We start from the raw sequence: 23,024 nt of genomic DNA, 5'->3' as shown, positions 1-23,024 counted from the left end.
CCATGCTGCAGGTTTCACAAGTGTTGAAAATTTTCAACACCTCTCTCCTCCCTCCAACTTTCAACACTCACTTTCAACACCATTAAACCCCACTTTCAACATTAAACTACCCACATTCAACACCATTGTGGGTAGTCTAATATGAGGAATAAATTCATGTGTTATAGGATGCTTTTATGATCCCTTTTCTTTTATTAGAATTAATTCTGAAACTCACAAGTTAAGTTATTTGTAGACATTTTTCTATAGTTGATTCTAAATTCACAATTAATTATAGAAGGTCTATAAATATGTACTTAATGCATGTTTAGATTTTTTAGTTGAAAATACAGCGAGTTAAAATCACTTGGACATAAACAACTTAATTTTCTAAGCTTTTGTGATTTTTTAACGTGATTTTGACTTCATCATGATTTTTCAGAATATATTTAAAAATTATTTTACAATTAACTTTGAAGGTAAAATCAATTCTTCATAAAAATTGTTGTATATAATTTATAAACTCATTCAAAAATCACTGTGACTTTAAAAATTTGTTGTACAAAAGTAATTTTCTTAACTTGTACTTTTATCCAATACATTATAATTTCATCATAGTTTTTGAAAGAATTTCTAAACATGCACAATTTGTGTGAGAGAGTTATGGTTGTCAGTATTGGCTCTTGTGAATAAATAAATCTAGATTTGCTAGGTTGAGCACTGAACTGGTTAGATACGCTAAACTCCTTGACCACATGGGTCTCCATGTGACCCTAAGATGCCCTGGTATTGGGGAGCAAAGCAATAATGCTGTTTTGTTAATTGAGGGACTGGTTATAAACTGTGAGTGCTCTGAAACCTCTCTGCATCTCTGATATACACACCTCTGACTCTGAGAGTGCAATTAAAGTGCAAACATTGGTGGAGTGATTGAGAATGTGACAGAGGGGGATGGGTCATGTGTGGTGTACCAGTATCTTGCATCTTGTTCATGCATGAGAATATTAATTTATTTTTCCGTGATTTTATTTCATTTTCCTTATGATACGTGTTGATAAACTGCCCAATGGACACTGATTGTAACATGAGTATACCATAAAATATGTCTCTCCCCTTAGCCACTAGCAAATTTGAGAAGAAAAATTACAAATGAAGTTAGAAAGGGGAGAAACTATGAAACAAGTTGCATATAATATATATGCAGTATAATATTACATCACAACCCATAATCAATGTCAACAAGTGTGATGAATGCAAATAAAAAACTAGAAAATAAAGAACTGTATCTTTGTTACTGCTGAGAGTTTTTATAACTGTATTTTTGTTATTGCTGAGTTTTTATTTTTCTTACATTCCCATTTAGATATTAAGATGTCCTACTGACTCGAGATATAACAAATAAGTTTTTACACATTATAAAGCAATTCTCAATTTTGAATTAGATTTTTAGTAATTAGGTATAACCTTAATTTTAAGATAGTATTTAGACTAGTTCGACCCGATCAACAACTTGTGTATGTCCGATACGTAGTCAGCTCAAAAGGCTTACAATTGACCCATTTTGATGAAAGGCCCAACTGAGAGCTTTTTGAGAACACTCGCCTGAGATTGAAGGGATGGCGCTATCACCGTTAAATGTTGACCGCGTAGGAGAAGACTAACGTTTTAAGTGAGGCGAGACTTGAGAAGGAATAAAGTGACTTTATTATGTAATTAAGGCCTTGGTCTATAATAGGCAACATAAGGAATGTAGAACATATGCTCACTTGTCTTATGAGGGATTAAAGTTTGAGCTGTGATAATTCTATTTTAGTCTTTTAGGATTCGCTATGTGAATATATAGTATCACAGTTTATGCCAGATCTATTTATTGGGTCACTCATAAATTAGTCACTCGTGGGTATTGTCAATAAACATGAAGGGTATGTTGAAGAATACTTTCTTCCCTCTCCATTAGATTATTGATCACATATGTCAAATGATTTCTAACTAGCTCTTTTTTCTTCCATCTCTCACTTCTCATTTGAGGCATACCAACCCATTAATTATTTTCTTGATAAAATTACATTTCTGAGGCGTGTGTTGTATCAATCAAACAGGGCACAAGTGTCCACAAACAGAGGGTCAAACAGTGATCCGAACTGAAAATGGAAAAAATATTGTTTCCTGTTGGTCTCAGGTTACATGAATTCTTCCACTAATTAAGAAGATAAAAGAAAGGCTTCCCCAACTGACATGTGCTTGTGCTGGTGCACATTGCGAAAAAGGTGGGAGAGGTGCCTTTGCCAGAAAAAAGCAAGTCTGTTTTAACTGAAGTTTCAATTGCTTAACATAAAAAATAATTACACTAATTTAAAGTGCTTTTCCTTTTTGGTTTATTATACTGGCCTGCCCTAATTAATTACTTCTTTATTATCATTAATAAAGCTCCACGTACCTCACATATCTGCTTTCTGCAAATTTTTTTTGCTTTGAAGTACATATACATGCAATTAAATACATGCTTAGTTATATAATGAAAGTGGCTGTTATTTTCAATTGAATAACTAGTAACTAAAGAAACTAGATGCGATATAAGTTACAACTTACAACCTTTAAAAAATTGAAGTGAGTTTGGAATGTTGGCGCGGAACAGAGCAAATAAAAAGTGAGCATGCATTAGTGACTTTAATTAAATATAATTCTTCAGTTCTGAAACTCCAAATCAATAGCTCTTGTTCTAACTTCTTCTTTTGGTATATTGGCTTAAGATTGAGCTCTTTCTTTAAGGGCTAGGTTTGGAACTTACAAAAAGCTTTTTGGAACCAACAAAAAGCCCTCCAACGAGTGGTTGCATTCGCAATTGGGGGTATTCCATGGGGCATTCATATATGTAGATTCACCCTCTCTTTTTGTGTAAGAGAGTCGTGCATTTTGTGTGATTCTCTAGATTGTGTGTCACAAAGGCATATAAGATATTTTGTGAACATTTTGTGTGGTGACCATTGTTGGACCAATACACACTTCTGGAATAGTTTCTCCTAACTTGGCATATCATTAGTTACTTGTCTAAGATTATGAGATATCCAATTTTTAGTCTTAGTATTTGTTCTCTTCAAATTCTGGGAATCTAGGCCAAACATTAGAAGTTTTTAGTTTAGTCAAGAATTGAATTGGAGTGAAATTGTCTATCAAATTGAGGTTAAGGTTCATTCTTGTCCTTTGAGTTGTTGGAGATTTTTGCCACTTGTTATGTGATTAATAGGATGTCACGATTACAATAGACTGGTTAAGTAGGGGGTTTCCTAACCCGTGACTTTCTGTTTGCCTCGATTGTCCATGATGTCCGCCTGAGGAGTAAGATGTTTGAAGATTTGATTATCCAACTTTTCGTTGGCTTAGTGTTAGAATAACTCGATATGTACACGATCCTCCAAGTCTTAAACATTTTGCTTCATGAAATTGTGAAGCCTAATCCTTTTTTAAGATCGAGTTAGTGCTACAATATCTCGGTATGTAGATAACACCCAAGTCCTAAACATTTTGCTATAGACCGAATAGTGTTAGACTAGTTCGGTATGCACATTAATAACATTTTAAAATATTAGCTACTTTGACAACAAACCAAGCTCATTACAATTACTTAATGCAAATAAAATTGCTTAAAATCTTAAGGGTTATGTGCCTTTAAAGAAATTTTCCATTATGGCTGAATTCACCTCCCTGATCAAATTCTTTCCTCCTCAAAATTTTGGCAAGGATATCTGCTCGTCATTAAGACGTCTAAGTTATAGAAGAAAGAGATCGATTGGTCATCCATGATTCGAAGACCTTTACTAAGATACTTCGCCAACTAACATCTATTAACGCGTGACACTTCCGCTACACCAAGGTGCTCCACCGGATGTAACAATACAGAAAGACTCCATGCAATTAAAATACCTTAAAATACAATAATATTTCTTTTACTTATTGAAAATTAGAGTATTTAAAAGTTCTCAAGGTCCCACATTACCTAGGTGGTGGGCCATTGAGGTGGTAAAGAGCCTTATAATGTATATGGGCTCGAGTGCATAAGATTAGATGTGTGCTAGCAAGATATGACATTTGTGATGGATAAAACTCTCATGCATATGGAATGAAGAATGACATAACCGACTATTTGTCGTTATCTTCATTCTCTCATGTACGGTACATTGAAGCTTCACAGGGTCTCTCACAAAATCACTAGTATGTCTATTTCACTGAACCTATCTTTGAAATAACGCTGAGGTCATTACATTTTTTGTGCAGGTCAAAACTTGCCTAATAATAAATTTTGCTACAATAGTTACAGCTTTCACATTGTAACATCTAATTTCCAAATTCCTTTCCCGTGTGAATGTGTGCTTTCACATTGTAAAATTTAATTTTTGAATATACACTTCGTCTTTTTTTCATTACTTGTTTCTTATTCTGTAATAAAACACCATTATCTTCTACTTTTAAGATGAAGAAAAGCAGCTGCTAGAACTGGAACCTGTTTGACTACCCAAGAATTCAGTAAGAAAACACAACAAGGGATGAAGAAATAAAGAAATAATTAGTAAAAAGACCAACAACAAAAGAGAAAAAGAAAATAAATTAATTATGGAGAAGGATGAGTTCATAGTTCAATTTCAATTGATATATGCCTGCCTGCCATGTTATGATCATCCAATCCAATAACTGCTACAACAACAAGAAGTACATTACAATATTCCAAATTTCATCCTAATGAAATCTTTGAATCAATATTGCCTGAACTTAGTATCACAATGCTGCGACAAGATCCTTGTACCGTTCCCAAGACCGCTAACATCAAACTCACACACAACGTTAGCCGTCATAACCCACGTGTTAAACCCCCCAAGCGACACCCTCACACGAAGCCCCATCTCCAAATCAAACCCCACGCGCGCGTTCAATTTCCCACCACCCACGCTCTTCGCTCCCTTTGTCCCCGTCAGCAAAATCTTCACCTGCGTGGACCCATCTCGATCTTGTTCCAACCTCGGAAACCTCCCCTCTGCAACCTTGTCGCCGCTGTCTTCAACCAGCAAAGCAACCTCGGAGTCCTCGTAAACCATTCCCAGTCTCTCGTTCGTGTTCCTTGCCCTCATCGAAACCTCGTATTTCGGCGGCGTAGTATTCTTCACCGCCACGTGGGTTATGGAGAACGTGGGCCCAATTGGGTTGAGGATGAAGAACAAGGAGGCGAGTGTTATGGCGAGCACGGCGATAACGGCGACGAGGATTAGCGCGAGTGTGAGCAACGCGCGTGGGCAGCGGCAGCAGCAATTGCGGCGCCGTCTTTTTGTGTTGGGAGGGTTGCGGTATCTTTCCATGAACTCGGCGTTCTCGCGTGGTGGCACGCGATAGATTTGGTCCTTCGGGAACTGGACGACGACCATGTTGTTGACGTTGTTGTTGCGGCCGGGAGGTGAAGGCAGCGGCGGCGACATGGCGGCGCGGCCGTTTTTGGCTTCTACGATGGCGGCCTGCTCTTCCATTGGGGCAATGGAAGAGGAGGCTACTACTACGTGCACGTGCAGCGGGAAGAAGGAGGAGGCTGGTAAGGCTTTCAACTTCAACAAATATTGGATGCATAGGAATAGGAGGAAGTTAAGGGTGGTGGAGGTGTTGAATGAGGTAGGAGGGTGGTGACAGCTTGGAAAAAAGACCCACACAGCGCATGGAGTTTGTTGTTTTGGTCTTTGTTTTTTTGTTTTCAGGGAGTTTTTACAGCTTTGTTTCGAGGATGTATGAGTCTAATTCTAGATTGTTCACTTGAAATTAAGATTTTGCTGACATAATTAGTTGACAGGTTGTTATCTATTATTAGTGTGTACTACGTACTAGTCTTGATCCTACTCATGCATAAAAGAATTTAATGGTGTGTGAATACTGATTTTTATTTTTTTTCAAGTCACACACATTCATGTTAGATTAGAAAAGGATACCAATTTAATTTTATGAATGGATGTTAAGTTCAAAAAAGAAAATGATAGATAATGGCATGAAAAAACATATTAGTTTTGCGATAAAAGGGTACAATAAATAATTATTATTGTATTTTTTTGTCAATATAAAGATCCACCTAAAGAAACGTATTTTTTTTGTCGATATAAAGAAATGTAATAGTTACAAAAATTGAATTGGACTATTGAGAGATATATTATTGGTAAAAAATACAGCTACAGAAAATAAATTGACTAAACGTTCAACGCCCATTCATGAAATGTCTTCTTCGGTCTATTAGTTTTGTTTTTGGTCAACTTCGGTCCATTAGTTGAACGTCTCAAATTGTTAATGACCCAAAAGGCGATTGACAAAAAAGCCCCAAAAAGTCCAACACCTAATAACAATAGTGCGTTTGGTTTTGTGTGGGGATCTCCGAAAATTGTATTTTTGAAAAATTACAACACATTTGACCCAAAAAAAAGTACAATTGATTACTTACAATATAGTACAATTGATTACTTACAGTCGAATCAATTATAACCATAAGAATCAAATGTCAACGAACAGCTGAACTTTTTATAACATGGTCATAGTCGATGCAACTTAGTTATATCTTTGTTCACATATATTCGATGCAATTAATAAGTTGGAATAGCAGTTGTATGTACACTATATATCTCATTAGTGAATTTCTTGTACTATAAGAGGTCTTAGCCTCTTAGGTTCAAACTCCAGATACATGAATCAGGTGTTAGTCTTGTTACATGCAAGCTATATCATTGTTACTTGTTACGATGAAGGCACAAAGTTTATACTCATCAAAATAAAACAAAAAAATCATAACTTTGGATATGGACGAACATTAACACATAGGAAGAAAACTTAACTGTTCACAATTCTCCAATTTGAGCTTGATTGTGTCAAATAATTTATGCCTTTGTTCTATGCTGAAAAAGTATGATCATAATGTGATTATTTTACGTTTTTGGTGAATGGTCCATCCATCATTAATTGGCCATAAGAAATACCAAAAAGCTATTACATGGAAACATAAAACTATCATAGAAGACTAAAAAAAAGAAGTAGAAATGATTCCCCTTAGTTTGTAACTGGACCCAGATTTGGACAAGCCTGCTATTGTAAGAGGGCAGGTCTCTCATTTTGGGCCCTGATATGAATCACATCAATCTAAGATCACAAAAAAAATATAGAATCAATTTACTTTGAAACTAAAATTCGAGATCACTTGAGATGATAATAGGACACATGTTTACATCTCGTTATGAAGAATTTATTTGAATTTATCCATTATATAAGCACTTAGATAAATATTTGAATTTTTTAGAGAGTTTGTGTAAATACTAAACAATTTATGACATATTTTTACATTATTTTAAATTTATTTTCATAAGTTATTAACTACTAATAGTTTATGCACAATTATTTATGTCTATAATGCTTATAAATAAATGTTTATGTGAAAAATGTATATTAACTAATTTATGTCGACATCTTTAATAGCCAAACAATCATAAAAAGTGTATATTCTTTTAATATAAAAAATAAAATAAAAATTCCAGATTGCTGAATCGTGGATCCAATCAAGTTCAAGCATGTGTGCCCCATCCATCCCCTCGTGCTATTTATATATTCATTTATCAATCAACAATGCCCCTACGACTTTCCTCACCACAACACAACACAACACAACACACCACACCACACCACACCACTGTGATGCAAAATGGCATCCACCACAGCCTTCATCGCTCTCCTCGTTCTGCTCTCACTCTCCTTCGCCGGAACCGCTAGATCCGTAAGAACACCTCTATCTCTCTCTCTCTCCGATCTCCCTCCTTCATTCCAATCTCATTTTTTATATACTCTCTGAATTTCAATGCAGGGCTCCGACGACGCCGATTGCGTCTACACCGTCTACGTCCGCACCGGCTCAGTCCTCAAGGGCGGAACCGACTCCAAGATCGGAATCAAGCTATACGACAAGTACGGCTACTACATCTACATCAAGAATCTTGAATCCTGGGGTGGTTTGATGGGTTCCGGCTACAACTACTTCGAGCGCGGCAACCTTGACATCTTCAGCGGAAGGGGGCCATGTCTCGAAGCACCTGTCTGCGCCGTCAATGTCACCTCCGACGGCTACGGTGACCACCACGGCTGGTATGCCAACTACGTCGAGGTTACTTCCACTGGGGCCCACATCTCATGTTCTCAGGAGCAGTTTGAGATTGAGCAGTGGCTCGCTACTGATACAAGCCCGTATCAGCTCTGGGCTGTCAGGAACTATTGTCGTAATAGCTTGGATCAGGCCCGGCTTAAAACCGGTCACGAGGTTCGGACCCGATCTGAATCCGGATCCGGACATGCACAAGCGTGAGTGAGTGAGTGGGAGAAGAATGTGTGTTTGTTATGTTGTGAGTGAGTGAGTCTGTAATTTTGTTAGCATTGTTGTTGGATGTTCCAGATCATCATTGCCCAACTTGAATTGGGCACCGGGTAGCTGACAACCCGTTTTGTCTTTGTATTCTTCAATAATTATGGTACTATCTATATCAATGCCATATCAATGCCTAGTAGGTGTTCTGGATTAATACTATGGTTAATGGTGACATGGTGTCAAGCTATTTATCACTTTCAATCCAAATAGGCACATGCACCAACAAGATCAAGCAAAACTGATCGATTTAAGGATTGGAGAAAGATTTGTTAGGAGAAAGTTGTTAACTTAATATGATTTCTGAGTCTCAAGACAATTCATCTCATGGTTGTCGGGTGTGAAAGATACTGCTTAAAATCAAGTAAACTGATATGCTTCTTTCTCTTTTAGACTTTTCTAAAATGTAAAATGAGATTAACATTGTGTTTGGTTGCATTGCGTGTTACAAAAACCACGTCCAGCCATAAAGCCAAAGGTTCACTTCAAAGCTCCCCTTTGTCCCTTTGTAGCTTTAAGAAAAAAGTGCCTCAACTTTCAAGAGAACTTTATTACTGAACATACACTAAGCACACCTATTTGGCATCAAAATTGACATTTGCAGCATCTGAGTATGTTCTGTTTTCAGTTGAAGGCAGATTCAACTAACATATTTGACTTAAAAAAAGAGTTTTGATTGTCAATTCGATTTTCTGACCCAACTTGTCAGCTCGGATTTAGAAAAAAGAAGCAAAGAACCCCGTCCAAGTTATTGGTAATGAGCATACACCAACAATCTAACCCAGCATTAGCAACCTTACTGCCTATTTTAAATGAGTATTCATCTTAAGAGTTTCCTCTCCAAAAATAGCTGGTTTTCTTCATGTCATTGTTGAAAGGTATCAAAACAAGGACAAAACTTAAAACAATCCCATTGACATTTCCGGAAAGCATGTAATTTCTTAAAAGACTAAACATCACTAAAAAAATCTCTTGACTTTTACCCCCTGAAATACAATCACTGAATATCACAATTAGGGATGAGAGAAAAAATGAAATTCTCTTTGTGCCACAGCTTAAAAATGTTCCGCATTAGAAAAAAGTGGTGAATTTAAGCAGTAAGTTTCTACTCTAAAGCATCAAGAAGGTTTTTTGTTCAACTCTTTCCATATAGCTTCTGACAACTGCTCTGCATTATACTCGATTCCGAAGCATCTGGCTACCTCCATTTTTGGGTTCAACAAATACCTGATTGTGTAACAACTTACATCTATGTTAAGTGCAACCATACAGAAGTAGTACTATAGAAGGATACATGAGGGTAGAACAAGGGCTTACATGCTGTGGGAAATGTCAACAAGATAATCATCACCATCCTCTTCTACCTTTTTAAAATAAACACGATATTCTTGTGCCATCTGCCTAACAGCAGCGACGGGTCCAGTTAATCCTATGATTCTCGAATCAAATTCTGCAGTACATGTGGATTAGATGGACAGGGGAACAAGAAAAGTTAATAGTGCCAAATAAATTGACGGGGAGGGGGAGGGTAGAACATAAATCATCATTGGAAAGAAGCAAAAGTTTCAGTAATTGTAAATTATGATAGTATTGGCACCAAGACAATCTAACCTTTAAGGTATGCACGAAGTTGTGAGGGAGAATCACGTTGAGGATCAATTGTAACAAATACTGGCAGGATCTTAAGATTCTGTTTTGATTCTTGATCGAAATAAAATACACAATGTTAAGGTATATCCAGAAAAGAAACTTATAATACAGCAAACTGAGATAGAAGGGCCAAACCTAATATATCAATTGCCTTGGCCATGAGGTGGACTTGCTCTGGTCCAATATCAGGGGATGAGGTATAGCCAAAGTAAAGGAGGACCCATTTCCCAAGAAAAGTACGTTCTGTAACAGGTTCCTTTTCTGTATTAATTAGTGTAAAGGGACCCCCAATTATGGGTCCATTGGCAACATTTGCAATTTGGCTACTACCCTGATGACCTGATACAACAAATAGAGCAGTCAGGACAATGAACATAAAATATCGTTTCAAACTTATGTTGGGATCACACTAATCAAATAATCCACCAAACTTTGGTGTGTAAAATTGAAAATTGAGAACTCCAAAATGAAAAACTGTGCCATTTCAAGCAGAAGTATTAAGTGATTCCACAAATAATCATGGATAAGAATAAAGACATATAGTAGATTATGCATGGATCTTGCAAAGTATTGGCTTGATCCTCTCAACTGCTTGGTTTACTTTTGCAAGTCATGGATCAATTTAGGCAAAACAATTCTGATCCAAATCATAAAGCAATGGTGAACTTGGATCTATACCAAGCTCCAGCTTCAAATCCGAACCCCAATTTGGCAATTTCAAGCACAGTAGACCCATAAGAAGAAGAGAAACAATTTTAGGAAAAAAATAATGGATCCAAAATTAGAAGTAGCAACTAATGATGTCATGGACACTTCCTGTAAATATATTTGATTGTACAGCTCATAATCAATGGGACTAATCTGATATCAAAATTGCAAGATATTAGAATACAGACCTAACATTCTACTTAGATTTTATATTCTTGATATACTAGGTATCATCATCAAAGCATATGTAGCTCACTGGTAACTGGCTGATACATATGAAGAACAAAATAGAAACACTTCATTTTTTACGCCTAAATTTGAAGTTTCGAAAACAGCACAAAACCAAGCTATGTTAAAAGACAAATCAAGCATCTAGCTGGATGTATTGTCTAGCGTAGTAAAATCCCTCCTCAAATACACAGATTCATGTGAGTCATCATCAAAAGACGCTAAAAGTGATTTGAGTAGATTTGGCTTATAGTCATGACTCATGATCCAAACCTCAATGATTAGTAAATAATAAAACTAAGTGAGAGCAAAAGATATATAGCACTTAATTACATATGCCAGGTGAAAGATATATTATGAAAGTTTTCAATCTGCAATATCTTTGGTATGCTTGTTTGAATGGATTTAACAGCTTCCTACAAAAATAAAACAATTAGGGAATGCTTCTGAAATAAGTTCCAACTACAAACTAAAAAATTACAACCAGTGTTTTAATCACTTATAAGGATTGCTAGCAACACACTCAATTGAACACAATCTCACTCACTCTCTATGGTTGGTCTTTTTACAAAATAGTCAACATATTTCTCTCAATTATTACAAAATGTGGGGGTGTTTACTTCTTAAAAATTAAACCAATCATGTTGAAGTGTGTTGCTAGAAATTCTCTTATAGTCTGAGACTCTAACTTTCTATTAACATTACCACAAATCACAAATGATATTATCATATTACTATCAGAAATCGGCCAAAATTCCCTTCTGTGCATCCAACTGCACTGAGAAGCAAACATGTCTAGCAACAAAGTAATCTGACAAAATTCCACATAATAAATCATACACCATCTATCGATGACTGATGTACTCATCTACTAATGAACTTCCTGCTTCTTAATATAACGACAGAAAGAAAGGAAATCAAACTCTACAGATGATGCAGAAGAATAAACACAAGGGCATAACAATACAAGGAGACTTATGGATAAAATTTAACACATGTCCCCAAATATTTGTACTTCATTCCCTTAAAAATAAGTCAAATAAAAATTTTAGATTGTAAATAGTTAATACCTTTTGGAACAGCTCTCCTCTCATCATTATAATGAAAAAATGCTGCAATCCCAGCAAATCCTAAAACAGCAGCTGGCTGCAGCAAAATCAAAATTGGAAATGAAAAACTAGCATCCAATCTACTTGAAACAACATAAGTACCCTATGAGATTGCTATATATCAATCAAATAATACTAATAACAGGAAAAACAAAAGGAAAAAGGGAAACATACAATAATATAAGCACCCCATGAGCGAGAAGGGTGTGAAGAGTGCGATTCTGGAGAGAATCGAGGATGGAGCTCGTATTTTGGTTTACCCTGTTGTGTAGAATTCGTGTAGCTAACAGATTGAGTTGTCTTAGATGGAACAGACCTATCACAGAGAAAAAAAAAGCATAACACCAATAAAACCCCCAAATTGAAATTCAAATACTGATTAAGGGTTTTGGAAATGGAAACTAACCTTCGAAGAAGAATGAGAGTTTGTCGAGTGGAACGTAGCTTGGATGAAGAGAGTATAAACCTCGGAATGGACATGACTATGGCTAAGGAAAACTGAAGACAGTGCAACTATGTTGTTGTAAGAAAAACAATGAAGGAAAGGGTTTTGTGTTAAAGTAAAACCCATGTCATTGCAAAAATTGCTTGTTCTCCAAGCTCATTCATTCAATTTTGCTGGTACCAGTTTGTTTGTGTTGTGTGTTTTGAATTCGATTCATTCATCCAATTCTAGTATGACTCTGACCAGACTATATCATCTCTGGATCGGTTCAGTGTTTCCTTTTTGCAACATTGATTAATACTCATTGTTTCATGGGCCACAAAGATAGCAGATTTTGCAGCCTTAGATTTTCCAACACTTCTCACTTGGGCCTCTCTAGTCCTAGGCTTTAGATGTTTTTTTTTGTGATTGGGAAAATTAAAACACTTCGTCCAAAAAAAAAAAATTAAAACACCAAAACAACTATATGCCTACCGAGGAGTGAAGGCCGAGCCAAGCTAGGGTTTGAGCGATACGAACCTAACCTGCAATATAATTATACGGCTCATGCCCGACGTGTGACCTGTCGTAGGCCAAATTTTAAGGTCTGACCTGGCTTTTTTTATAGTTTGGCATGACCTATTAGAGCATCTCCAATGGAGTCTTTATTTTGGGACCTTAAAATAAGATCCGGATCTTATTAAATCTCACCATTGGAGCTATCCTACATGACATGAGATCTTAGCAAAAGCTAAGATCCGTGCCTTAGCTCAAGTACTCTCAAATGTGGGATCTTAAATAAAATAATATTTTTTTCTCTCTCCTTCAATATCATAACCAAAGTAAAAATTAGGGAGAAAAATAAATAGTATAAATATATTAGGTACCGTGGGTCCAGTCAAAAGTAAAATAAGATCTCAACCACTAGAGTGAAATGTGCATGAAGACCTTATGAGTGTCTTAAATCCTATGTGACAATTTGGGCCCACAAAAATTGAGTTAAGTCCCAAAATAAGTTCCTACCATTGGAGATGCTCTTAATCTTTTATCCGGCTTTCTGTTGGGATTTAGTTTAGCATGGAATAATGTATTTTGCAGGAGGCTTGAAACCTAAAAGAATGATTGGACAGTAAAAAGTTAACACCCATAAAATTGTTTGATTGTTCACAAAAAAAATCTCCAGTAACAATAAACACATTGAATCAAAATCATATCGTGTTAGTGAATCAAAAGTTGCATTAAAAGGAGCTAAACTTATATTGGTGAAGAAGAATATGAATTCTTAAAGAAGAGATGAAAATAGTCCCTAATCGATCTGGATAGAAATTTGTAAGAAATAAAACACACGTGGGTGCAAAATTGATGTGGCCATTGTGAATTGGGGAAATTTTCATGATAAGGGAATACTATCACTATTGTGTTCTTTATTATGTTATCTTTTGCATGATTTTTTTTTTCATGTTAGTTTTCAAAACACCTCACTTGTTCAGGTTTTCTTATTCAATTGACTAGCCTTCAATTGGAACTTTAATAAGGTGATCCAAGCTGCTTGGTGGATCAAGCCTCCGTGTAAATACACTATGAAAATTACTATAAATTCTACTTCCTTTTAGAAGCTACAGGTTAGAGACATGTAAACTATAAAAGAAGCACAACACCTAACGTTAGAAGAGAGGATTACAGCGCAAGAAAAACAATCCAATTGAGATTTCCAGAAAGCAAGTAGTTTCTTAAAATGTTAACATCACTAAAACAAAATCTCTTGCCTTCTACACCCTGAAAAACGATCACTAAATATCACCATTAGATACAAGGATGATCATTGTTCAACAAAAGCTTAAAAATGTTCCGTATGAGAAAAGTGGTGAATTTAAACAGCAAGTTTCTACTCTAAACTCTAAAGTCCAAACTCCAAAGCATCAAGAAGGATTTTTATTCAACTCTTTCCATATGGCTTCTGAGTTCTGGCAACTACTGCATTCTACTCGACTCTGAAGCATTCTTTTACCTCCATCCTTGGGTTCAAGAAAAACCTGATTGTTTTCACAGAGGTTATATCTATGTTAAGTACAACCATGAAGAACTATAGGAGGATGCATGAGGGTAGAACAAGGGCTTACAAGTTTTTGGAAATGTCAACAAGATAATCGTCACCATCCTCTTCTACCTTTTCAGAATAAACATGATATTCTTGTGCCATCTGCCTAACAGCAGCGACGGGTCCAGTTAATCCTATGATTCTCGAATCAAATACTGCAGTACATGTGACCAGTTGGACAGTCGGGCAAGAAAAGTTAATAAGGCCAAATAAATTGAGGGGGAGGGTAGAACATAAAACATCATTGACAGGAGCCAAAAGTTTCAGTAATTGGAAATTATAATATTTTTGCAACCAAGACAACCTAACCTTTAAGGTATGCACGAATTTGTGAGGGAGTATCACGTTGAGGATCAATGCTAACAAATACCGGCAGAACCTTAACCTTATGTTTTGATTCTTGATCAACATAAAATACATAATGTTAAGGTAAATCCAGAAAAGAAAATTATAATACAGAAAACTGAGATAGAAGGGCCAAACCTAATATATCAATGATCATGCTCATAAGGAGGAGTTGCGCCGGTCCAATATCAGGGGACGAGGTATAGCCAAAGTAAAGGAGGACCCATTTCCCAAGAAAATCACGTTCTGTAACTGTTTGATTTTCTGTATTAGTTAGTGTAAAGGGACCACCCCTAATTTTGGGTCTATTGGCATGACCTGATCCAACGAATAGAGCAGTCAGGACAATGAACATGAAATATCCTCTCAAACTTATGTTGGGATCACACTTGATCAAATAACCCACCAAGCTATGGTGTGTAAAATTGAAAATTGAGAACTCCAAAATTCAGAAAGTATCCATTTCAACCAGAATTCACTATTGATTCCACAAATAGTCATGGATAAGAATAAAGACATTTAGTAGATTATGCATGGGTCTTACAAAGTATTACTTGATCCTCTCAAGTCTCAACTGCATGATTTTCGTTTGCAAGTCATGGATCAATTTAGACAAAACAATTCTGACCAAATCATAAAGCAATGGAACTCATCTATCCCCAGCTCCTGATTCACCCAATTTGTAACACAGTAGACCCATGAAAAGAAGAGATACAGTTTTAGGAAAACAATAATGGATCCAGAATAAGAAGTACCAACTAGCAACCAATGATGTCATGGACACTTCCTGTGTGAATATTCAATTGGACAACTCATCATCAATGGGACTAATCTGATAGCAAAGTTAGATATTAGGATATGGACCTCACAAAGTCACCAAGGAAGGTTAAAAGAGAAATCAAGCATCTAGCGGGATGTGTTTGTTGTCAAGCGATTTAATAAAAACCCTCCCCAAATACACAGGTTCATGTGACTGTAAGTACTCATAAAATGACACTAAAAGTGACCTGGGTAGACTTGGCATGCAGTCATGATTCATGATCCAAAATTTAATGGTTACTATGTAATATAACTAGGTAAGAGCAAAAGATATATAGCTCCTTATTTCTAGACACTGATCACCACCCCACATATGTAATGCAAAAGATTGTATTATGGAAGTTTTCAATCTGAAATATGTTTGGCATGACTGTTTGAATGGATTTAACAGCTTGCTATAAAAATAAAACAATCAGGGCATACTTCTGAAATAAGTTCCAACAACATATGAACTTCACCGATACAAACTTAAAAAAACTACAACCAGTAATACATATCACTTATAGTGTGAGACCCCCTCTAACCCTCTTTTATCAGTACCACAAATGATATTACTATCAGAAGTCTGTCAAAATTCCCTTTTGTGCATGCAACTGCACTGAGAAGCCAATATGTGTAGCCACAATCTAATGCGACAAAATTCCACATAATAAATCTGATAGGAAGAAATTTCATGTCAAGTTATAGATCTAGAACAAAATTGCAGAAAAGTACAGAAACAAAACAAATTGGTAAAGCAAATAGCTAAATTTTCTTCATGTCATTTTCACTTCATCAGTTTTCTATTTATCTAGTTGATGGATTCCATAAATCAAGGGGAACTGCACATGTGTCATGTATCTAATGGAGGTTCTCTAACAAGGGAACGGTCTAGAATCAGTAAATAACAAGCGTATGAATTGAGCATAGCTGCTAAGTATTTGGGCTTAACAGCTCTTCTTTTGGGCCTGCTGGCCAATGATTCAGAAATACTATCAAAATCATACACCATCTTACAATGTGTTATCTATTACTGAGCTTCCTGCTTTATTAATATAAGGAAAGAGAGAAAGAAAATCACACTCTACCGATGATGCAGAAGAATAAATACAAAGGGGACTTGTTGAGAAAAATAAACACCTTTCCCCAAACACTTGAACTTGAGACTCTTTAAAGTGAATGAGTTGAGATCATTGTAATGAAAAAATGCTGCAAGCCCAGCAAATCCAACAACAGCAGCTGACTGCAGCAAAATCAAAATAGGAAATGAAAAACTAGCATCTAATCTTACTTGAAACAACATAAACAACTAGGCAGCAACATAAGTACCCTATGACATTGTCACATAACAACAATAACAGAAGAAAGAAAGGAAAAAGGGGAACATACAATAACATAAGCACCCCATGAGCGAGAAGAGTGGGATTCAGCAGAGTTCCTGTAGCTAGCAGATTGTGTTGTCCTAGAGGGAACAGACCTATCACAGAAAAGCATAAATATCAAGAATGCTGTTTACATTTCTAGTGGTTCATGAAAAACAGAGAATGATCGGGGGTTTTGGAAAGTAACCTTGGAAGAAGAGTGAGAGCTTGACGAGTGGAACGTAGTTGCTTGGATGAAGAGAGTAAAAACCTTGGAATGGACATGGCTATGGCTAAGGAAAACTGAAGAGACTGCTACTGTGTTGTGAGAAAAACAATGGAATAAAGGGTTTTGTGTGAGTGAGCTGAAATGGCAAAGAGTGAAACTTATGCCATTGCAAAAATTGCTTGTTATGCAAGCTCATTCCATCCAATTATAGTATGAGTCAGACTGGACTTTATTAATTAACAGTCATTGATTGTTTCATTTGGGGATTTTACAGACATAGATTTCCACTTTTTACCTCATTTCTCGCTTGGGCCTCTCTAGTGATAGGCTTTCAAGAATCTGGGCTTGTTTTCACAAACAAAACAAAAAAAGAGTCTGGCTTGTAACTATTTAGGAAGCAAGTGATTAAGAAAATGAGGAGACCCTCTCTTGGAAGCAAAAATCATTATCATTCTAAGAAAGTAGCTCAGCTTATAGGAAATGTATTGACCCTCAACACACTTGCGACCACCAATAAACATAGATGAATTTTGTAAAATATATGAAAAACGGGAAAAACAAATTTTCCGGCAGTTTTGAATTGCTGTGCAAACTGCTGCCACAAAGTTGTACATTTATTTTGCGCAAGTTTCAAAACCCTCTCTAAATATTTATTTATTTTTTTAACTCTTTGCATAAACGCATATGTTACTGCATCTACAAACCAGAGAATATTTATCTTATCGTTTATGCTAGTCCACCAATTCCACCACCTGGAGAGAGATTAGTGAAAACGAGCAATATGTGAAATATAATGAGTGATGTGATAAAAAATTTAGAGAAAGATATAAATAAAAAGTGAATGAAAATGTCAAAATAATATGGAAGTTTATATTTTTGGCCAACAATAAATGAGGCAGTCAATGCATCAAAACCCCAAACCAAAATATCTTGTTTTTTGATAATAAAAAAAACCATAATACATGGGCCCAAACAAGTATCCAAAACAGATCTTTCTTTTTTGTCTGAGAAAAACGACCGAATTGATGTGCGTCGTTTTGATTTTGAATGATGTGTGAAACAAACTTAAACCCCAATCGAAGAGAAAGGAATCAACGATTTCTTTCTTGTGGTTCCGGTGAAGATGTCGTGTTTGCATGATCACAGTTGCGAAGACCATGATTGTTCCACTGACTGGTCTCTCTACAAGCACATCGACCTCTCTAAGGTTTTTTCCTCTCGCTCTCACTCTCTTGAATTTGAACTGAATGATTGGCCTCTAACAATGCTAGCTCATCCAATACACATGTTTCAGGTATCTGCTCTCAATGAGGCAACACCAGGAAGTGTTAAGTCAGTTTTCAAAGCTTGGGAAGACCGTTTGAATTCTTCTGGGGTAATGCTTTCAGCTCCAGTTGCTACATATCAATATTTAAGATTCATTTTTCTGCAGTTTTGTACCCTCTTTAACATGTAATAATATGTTGGTTTTAACAGGGTCACTTGGAAAGCAATGAGGGTGATCCTGAGTTACTTGTATTCATTCCGTAAGTTGCTATGCCCTACACTCATCTTATGTTGTTGTATAAACATGCTAATAATCTAAATTCTCATTAAGATTGAACTGAACTATGTACTATGATTCATGTGATATATGGGTTGATGTTAAAAAGGAAAAGAAGTGTATATTTTCTTAATAACAATATATGCATGTGTCAGTGACTTTGTATTTAAATGTGTCTTGATTAGTGCTTCCTTTTGTTACTAGTGTTTTTCTTTATGTTGCCTACCTTGAAGTTTTGTATGATCTCACAGTGACTGTAACATTTTCAATTTTGATTTACAACACTGGTCTTGTAACTTCTTACGTGACTTGTTATGCTTCTGTGATAGATTTACTTCAGATGTCAAGATTAAGAGCATATCTATTGTTGGTGGAGCTGATGGAACAAGTCCTTCCAAGATGAGAGCGTAAGTTGTTATGGTTTTGCAGCTGCTTATTGCTCTTGATTATCTTAGTAAGTTTTTGGCATTGATTCCTGAAAATAATTGTGTTTTGCTTTGGCATCAACTTTATCATTTTGCTATTTCAAATGTTCCTCTTATGGAATTTATCATTTTAGATTGTTTCACAATTATGATATATATTTGTCTCCTCTCAAGCCCAGCCTGTGAGATTTATTTGGATTATTCTTATGGCAGACTGATTTTAGATAACCATCTTCGCTGTCATACATTCCCCCCGTTTGCTATGTTGTTTAATGCTCATGCACTTTTTGCCTTGATAATTGGATCTCAGCGTAATTAAGATGAATATCTTAGAATGCTCGCACAAATGAGCTTTCCTATGCTTCCTTTTATGAGGTGACCATTTTTCTTTTGTTCATATGTAAATATATCGGGGCTGGGATTTAACCTCTGGAAGAAAGGTCGTAAAATGAAAGATGAAACTAGCAAATAAGGACAAATCTGTCATGAGTTAACTGTTTCCAAAGTTTAAACTGTTGGGTGAAGACAAAATGAATGATTTTATTTTATATATCTAACGCCCCTCATGCAAGAGCCCGTTGGCCTTAATTTGTCGGGCAACTGTGGTACAACGTTTGTCATCGGATGCCCAATTGGTTCTTGTGTAGAGGGTAGACAACGCACATGCCCGCCTACATTGTGCTGAAATTCCAGTTTTATTAAAATAATAGGGGAAATGAAGATCAAACTCCAAATTACTGGGTCATAGAGGCTTAAATACATGTCATGAACTAGCTATCCTGAAAGTTTAAGTTGTTGGGTAAAGATGCGTGAATGATTTTATATTATATTTCTAACTGAATATTTTATCAAGCTCTTTTATATGACTGAGTTTCACATAATGGTAACACATATAGTGTTCTGGACCAATTAGGCTTATTTCACCTATTTTCTCAGTACCTAACAATCAGTAGATGCAATACCACAAAAATCCAAAAAAATATTTAATTGCAAATATTCTTTTACACAAAAGGCTAAACCATCAACATGAATTAGGTTCATCAATCGAGATGGTATTGACTTTTCAGATGCACAAAGCATGCAAGCCATTCAGGTATAGTTTTTTCTTAAGATTTTCAAGGAACTAATTAACAAATCCACACCAGTTTGTATGATACAGTTTTTTCGTTTTTAAAGGAATGGGATTTGGCTGAAAATATGCAAGGAGTATTGGAATACCAGACAAGGTAATAATTATATACTGCTGAATTTATTTATTCTATCCCATTGGCCTTGTCTGCAAACACTTGTGCCTGAAAATATTCTGAGATATTCCATACGGCAATAATCTGTGTATGCAATTCACTTCCCATGTGATTTAATGTTTTGTATTCATTATTCATATTCATATAATATCACTCAATATAGGTAATATTGCTCTGTGTCATTGGAGTTGTCTTTTGTCTCTACCATCATGGTTTTTAATGTATCTATCCATTTGATTAGATATTCTAAATTTCAAAGTGTTGGAAATATTACATTGCACTTTCCTGAGAGTTTTGGAGGCGACACAACTAAAATACACTACATTGGCTTTAAAGGCGAAGCTACTCAGGTACTTCAACTGCCAAATCCATGGTTACTTATTGTTTATCATCTAGTTTGACTGTCTGAGGTCTAACTACCAACTTCCTTGTTTATTGTATAGTTAAAAAGGGATGTTGTTGCTACTATCGTTTATGAGATTACGCCAAATCCTTCTGACCACAAGTAAGTACTGAACTATTGACCTTATATTATATCAGCACATTACTTTTATATCCATCCATGACATTCATTCGCAGAGATTAGTAATCTTGAAGTCTAATTTACTTTCTTGAAAAAACTGGTGGGAACTCAACAATGATGTTAAGTTTCCAAATTTGGCATTTTTATGCAAGTCCTTACTTAATTGCATCTTGTCTTATTAGCTAATCATAAATCATTCCTCCCTAGAAATTGTCTTCCTCATGCTCATTGATCTTAGTTTATGCATTGCTTCTGCAATTGGTTGGTTTTAATCCCCTGAAATTTCTAGAACATGTGAAGGATAGTTCATGGTTCATTGGGTCAATTTAGAGGCACCAGCTCAAGATTTAAATACATTTATTGGTGTTAATTCTCATTCCAAATGCTGCTTTCATGATCCTTTTTTTTATGTTTCATATGAAGCATATTTTTTTATGTTTCATCTGCTACTTTGTTATAGTCGTTTTTCCTTACTAATTGACATGAATTCTTCTGTAGGACGCATGCTGAAAGTGGCGGCGGTCTTTCGCATGTCGGTTGAAATACTTTTGGATGATGTTATTTCATTACCTCCCCAACTTCAAAGACAAATAATACAAATAATTTGCTCCAGGAGTGTATGTAAATTACTAAATTCCTTGTGAAATTGTGTGGCTACTGTGCAGTTTGATCGATAGATGAATATATGCTGTTACGACGTTGTTATGAAGTTTTTTAATGCTTTTAAATTTAAAATGAAGGTATCTCCAATTATAACTTTATTTATCACCAATTACAATTTTATTTTTTAAATCTGTAGCAGTATAAGGTTAATAAATCTCTGAAACCTAAAAAAACTGAAACATGTGTAATAGAGAAATTACACTTTCTAGTTGCTGAATTTGTTTCAGTTCACTAATCACCTAATTTCATCGTACAAATACAAATTAAGGTATAAGAAATGTTGGGTTAAAAATTATTTTTTTACTACACTTTTAATCCAAAATTGAGCTAAAATGAAGAGATTTAGTTGCTTTAAAGATATTTCTTTTAATGCATGGTTGATGTATCCTTCTATATGTCTTAAAGGATTGTAACTTGATTTATAATTGGGTTGGTACCCTTGTACCTATAATTATATGTTTTATTTGGTTGATAAAAATATATAAGAGCATATGAAGAGAACATGTATCAAATGTGGAGGTACCCTTGTATTTGCCCCAAAATTTAAATAAGCTCTTTCAAAAGTGAATATAGAAAATGAGAAAAACAAATTTTCTAACAACTTTAAATTGCTATCCAAACTGCCACAAAATTATACATTTATTTTGCAGGGATTTCAAAATCCCCAATAAACATTTTATTTCTTTTTTTAACTATTCGCATGAATATGTATGTCGTCGTATGTTCAGGCAAGAGAGTTCAAATATCGGGACAGGGTAATATTTGACTTTTTTACCTACATGGTGCAATTTGAAAGATTTATTACCAAAATGGAGCAACTTTTTTTTTATTTACCAGGTTAGTGCATATCGCCAATCTCATTGGTGATATCACTTTATTTTTTCTTTTGCTTTTAGTGAAATCGCCACTGGTAGTGGCGACACCCCATAATTTTTTTTTTTTTACTTTATTTGTTAGTGACGGAATCGTATCCGTCACAAAATCCTAGTATAATATAAAAGGTATTAGTGACCCAATGTGAAGAGAGATAGCATTCGTCACAAAATGTCTAGCGACGGAATTCTATTTGCGACGAAGTATATTTCATCTCAAAATCCCAGTGAATAATGAAAAAGAAGTTAGTGACGGAAATAAAAGTGCGAATACATCCGTTGCAAAAGTTTTAGCGACGGAATTTGTGACGGACACTTTTCCGTCACTCATAAACAAAGTCAAAAAAAAAAATTTGGTGTCGCCACTGGTAGTGGCGATTTCATAAAAAAAAAAAAAAGATATCGCCAC

At 35.5% G+C, this 23,024-nt stretch overlaps 5 protein-coding genes across 5 annotated transcripts; 2 read left to right on the top strand and 3 right to left on the bottom strand.

Annotated features, from left to right (window-relative positions):
* Positions 1 to 4,603: 4,603 nt before the first annotated feature.
* LOC130713401 (NDR1/HIN1-like protein 13) lies at positions 4,604 to 5,489 on the bottom strand. The gene is made up of 2 exons (XM_057563173.1): positions 4,778 to 5,489; positions 4,604 to 4,668 (listed from the first exon to the last, which is right to left on the bottom strand). The coding sequence occupies exons 1-2, from the start codon at positions 5,487 to 5,489 to the stop codon at positions 4,604 to 4,606; spliced, it is 777 nt and encodes a 258-aa protein (XP_057419156.1).
* Positions 5,490 to 7,593: 2,104 nt separating this feature from the next.
* Positions 7,594 to 8,552, top strand: LOC130711835 (PLAT domain-containing protein 3-like). Its single transcript, XM_057561595.1, has 2 exons — positions 7,594 to 7,756; positions 7,844 to 8,552. The coding sequence occupies exons 1-2, from the start codon at positions 7,685 to 7,687 to the stop codon at positions 8,336 to 8,338; spliced, it is 567 nt and encodes a 188-aa protein (XP_057417578.1). The 5' UTR covers positions 7,594 to 7,684; the 3' UTR covers positions 8,339 to 8,552.
* An 863-nt stretch (positions 8,553 to 9,415) lies between these two features.
* On the bottom strand, positions 9,416 to 12,792 carry LOC130711834 (protein SCO1 homolog 2, mitochondrial). Its single transcript, XM_057561594.1, has 7 exons — positions 12,497 to 12,792; positions 12,265 to 12,406; positions 12,052 to 12,127; positions 10,181 to 10,384; positions 10,007 to 10,096; positions 9,713 to 9,845; positions 9,416 to 9,622 (listed from the first exon to the last, which is right to left on the bottom strand). The coding sequence occupies exons 1-7, from the start codon at positions 12,568 to 12,570 to the stop codon at positions 9,514 to 9,516; spliced, it is 828 nt and encodes a 275-aa protein (XP_057417577.1). The 5' UTR covers positions 12,571 to 12,792; the 3' UTR covers positions 9,416 to 9,513.
* A 1,399-nt stretch (positions 12,793 to 14,191) lies between these two features.
* Positions 14,192 to 17,533, bottom strand: LOC130709878 (protein SCO1 homolog 2, mitochondrial-like). The gene is made up of 7 exons (XM_057559010.1): positions 17,325 to 17,533; positions 17,145 to 17,232; positions 16,896 to 16,998; positions 15,096 to 15,275; positions 14,922 to 15,011; positions 14,635 to 14,767; positions 14,192 to 14,547 (listed from the first exon to the last, which is right to left on the bottom strand). Exons 1-7 carry the CDS (start codon positions 17,399 to 17,401, stop codon positions 14,496 to 14,498), a joined length of 723 nt encoding a protein of 240 aa, XP_057414993.1. The 5' UTR covers positions 17,402 to 17,533; the 3' UTR covers positions 14,192 to 14,495.
* An 856-nt stretch (positions 17,534 to 18,389) lies between these two features.
* Positions 18,390 to 21,841, top strand: LOC130715534 (uncharacterized). The gene is made up of 9 exons (XM_057565648.1): positions 18,390 to 18,552; positions 18,640 to 18,720; positions 18,822 to 18,871; positions 19,218 to 19,295; positions 20,349 to 20,406; positions 20,490 to 20,539; positions 20,799 to 20,907; positions 21,001 to 21,062; positions 21,579 to 21,841. Exons 1-9 carry the CDS (start codon positions 18,469 to 18,471, stop codon positions 21,619 to 21,621), a joined length of 615 nt encoding a protein of 204 aa, XP_057421631.1. The 5' UTR covers positions 18,390 to 18,468; the 3' UTR covers positions 21,622 to 21,841.
* Positions 21,842 to 23,024: the final 1,183 nt, after the last annotated feature.

This window comes from Lotus japonicus, chromosome 4, assembly GCF_012489685.1.
Source record: "Lotus japonicus ecotype B-129 chromosome 4, LjGifu_v1.2".
Lineage (NCBI taxonomy): Eukaryota > Viridiplantae > Streptophyta > Magnoliopsida > Fabales > Fabaceae > Lotus > Lotus japonicus.
Note: the sequence above shows the minus strand (reverse complement) of the source record. Positions and strands in the feature narration are given on the sequence as shown.